General features: G+C 31.0%; 1 protein-coding gene across 1 annotated transcript; it reads left to right on the top strand.

Annotated features, from left to right (window-relative positions):
* Positions 1 to 774: 774 nt before the first annotated feature.
* On the top strand, positions 775 to 1,195 carry LOC108559650 (homeobox protein HOX3-like; the record flags this gene model as incomplete). The annotated part of the gene is made up of 1 exon (XM_017917001.1): positions 775 to 1,195. A coding segment is annotated over exon 1 (421 nt), but the record flags the coding sequence as incomplete, so codon positions are not given.
* Between the last annotated feature and the right edge of the window lie 270 nt (positions 1,196 to 1,465).

The following is a 1,465-nucleotide window of genomic DNA, read 5'->3' as shown; positions in this document are numbered from 1 at the left end:
TTTGGATTAGCGAATCAATGGATAAATTTAACTCATTTTTACTACAGTTGTATACAAAGTTCCATTTTATTATAATTGCTAACTTGTTCTGGAATTTAAGCACGAATTTAAGTCATTTTTACTTAAGTAGTATACAAATTTGTATATTATTATGATTGCTAAGTTTTACTTGAATTTCTTTTTAAAAAATCACAATTGAAAGTTCATTATATTAGTGAATCAGTGCACGAATTTAACTGATTTTTACTATAGTTGTATACAAAGTTCCGTATGGTTATGATTGCTAACATTTTCTTGAATTTATTTTGAAAAAAATCATTGATTGAATCAAGTGTAAATTGCCATAAATTTTGAGATTTTTTGAAATCTTCGCTGTTATATAAGAAAATTAAGCGGATTATTTTACAATTTTGATATATTTTGTGATTGTTTTTCAAGTTTTCACTCTTGTATGTGGAAGTAAGTAAGAATTAATGCGATTAACAAAATAAATGGTTGAAAAGTTTAGAAATTGAAATTTTCATGTATTTAATGCTGAAATTTTATTAAAAGCACAAATTACAAGTAAAATATAATAGTTCAAATACCTAGTGCCTTCTGTTCAGACAACAACAACTAGAAATTCAAAAAACTAGTGCCGTGTTACTATAAGAACAATATCAATATGCAGAATTAAGTTTATTACAACAATGTGGAGGTAAGTTGATCAACAAAAACGTTTTTTTTTAATATTTTGCTAACTAATTTGTTTATTGCTGTTTTATTTATAATTAGATGGCACAACAGCAAGCTAGTGAAAACGCTCAAAGTGTAGCAAGACCGAGGAGAGTACGCACCTCATTTACGTCTTTCCAGCTGAACAAGCTGGAGGAGGCGTTCAAGAAGGTGCAATTCTTCTCAAGACCGGCGAGGTACAGCCTCTCGCTGGAACTGAATCTGCAGGAGAAGCAGATCAAAATTTGGTTTCAAAATCGCAGAATGAAGGAGAAGAAGAAGGAGAATATTAAAGTTGCTGCGAGTATGGCAACGGCCATGAACTCTCCGCCGATGTTAGATCAAAATCTCATACAAATGCCATCAACTTCATGGTACAACCCGAACTCTTCGAAGATAATGAATCATAACCTTGTATACCAAGGCAACGTTCAACCATATTCAGCATCAAATTCTCCGCATCAACAAATTAACTATGAGGGTATATCAATCTCTCCATCGTCTTACAATTCAAATTCGCCGTCGAGTTTGGATCAAAATCTCGTTTACCAAAACAACTTCATACCTTTTACTCGGACCTTTTGGAATTCATTAAAGATATCTAATTATTTCTCATGTTCTCAATTTTTTTAATACCATTAATAGCGCCCAGTGAATGTTTATTTCTTTTTACATACCAAATCCAAATTGTCAATATTGCCAAAAATCAATATTCCCTTATGTAAGATTTGTTAATTAAAGTAATGTACAT

This window comes from Nicrophorus vespilloides, unplaced genomic scaffold (genome assembly GCF_001412225.1).
Source record: "Nicrophorus vespilloides isolate i.1.1-1 unplaced genomic scaffold, Nicve_v1.0, whole genome shotgun sequence".
Taxonomy (NCBI): domain Eukaryota; kingdom Metazoa; phylum Arthropoda; class Insecta; order Coleoptera; family Silphidae; genus Nicrophorus; species Nicrophorus vespilloides.
The sequence above is the reverse complement of the archived record's forward strand: the minus strand, read 5'-3'. Positions and strand labels throughout refer to the sequence as shown.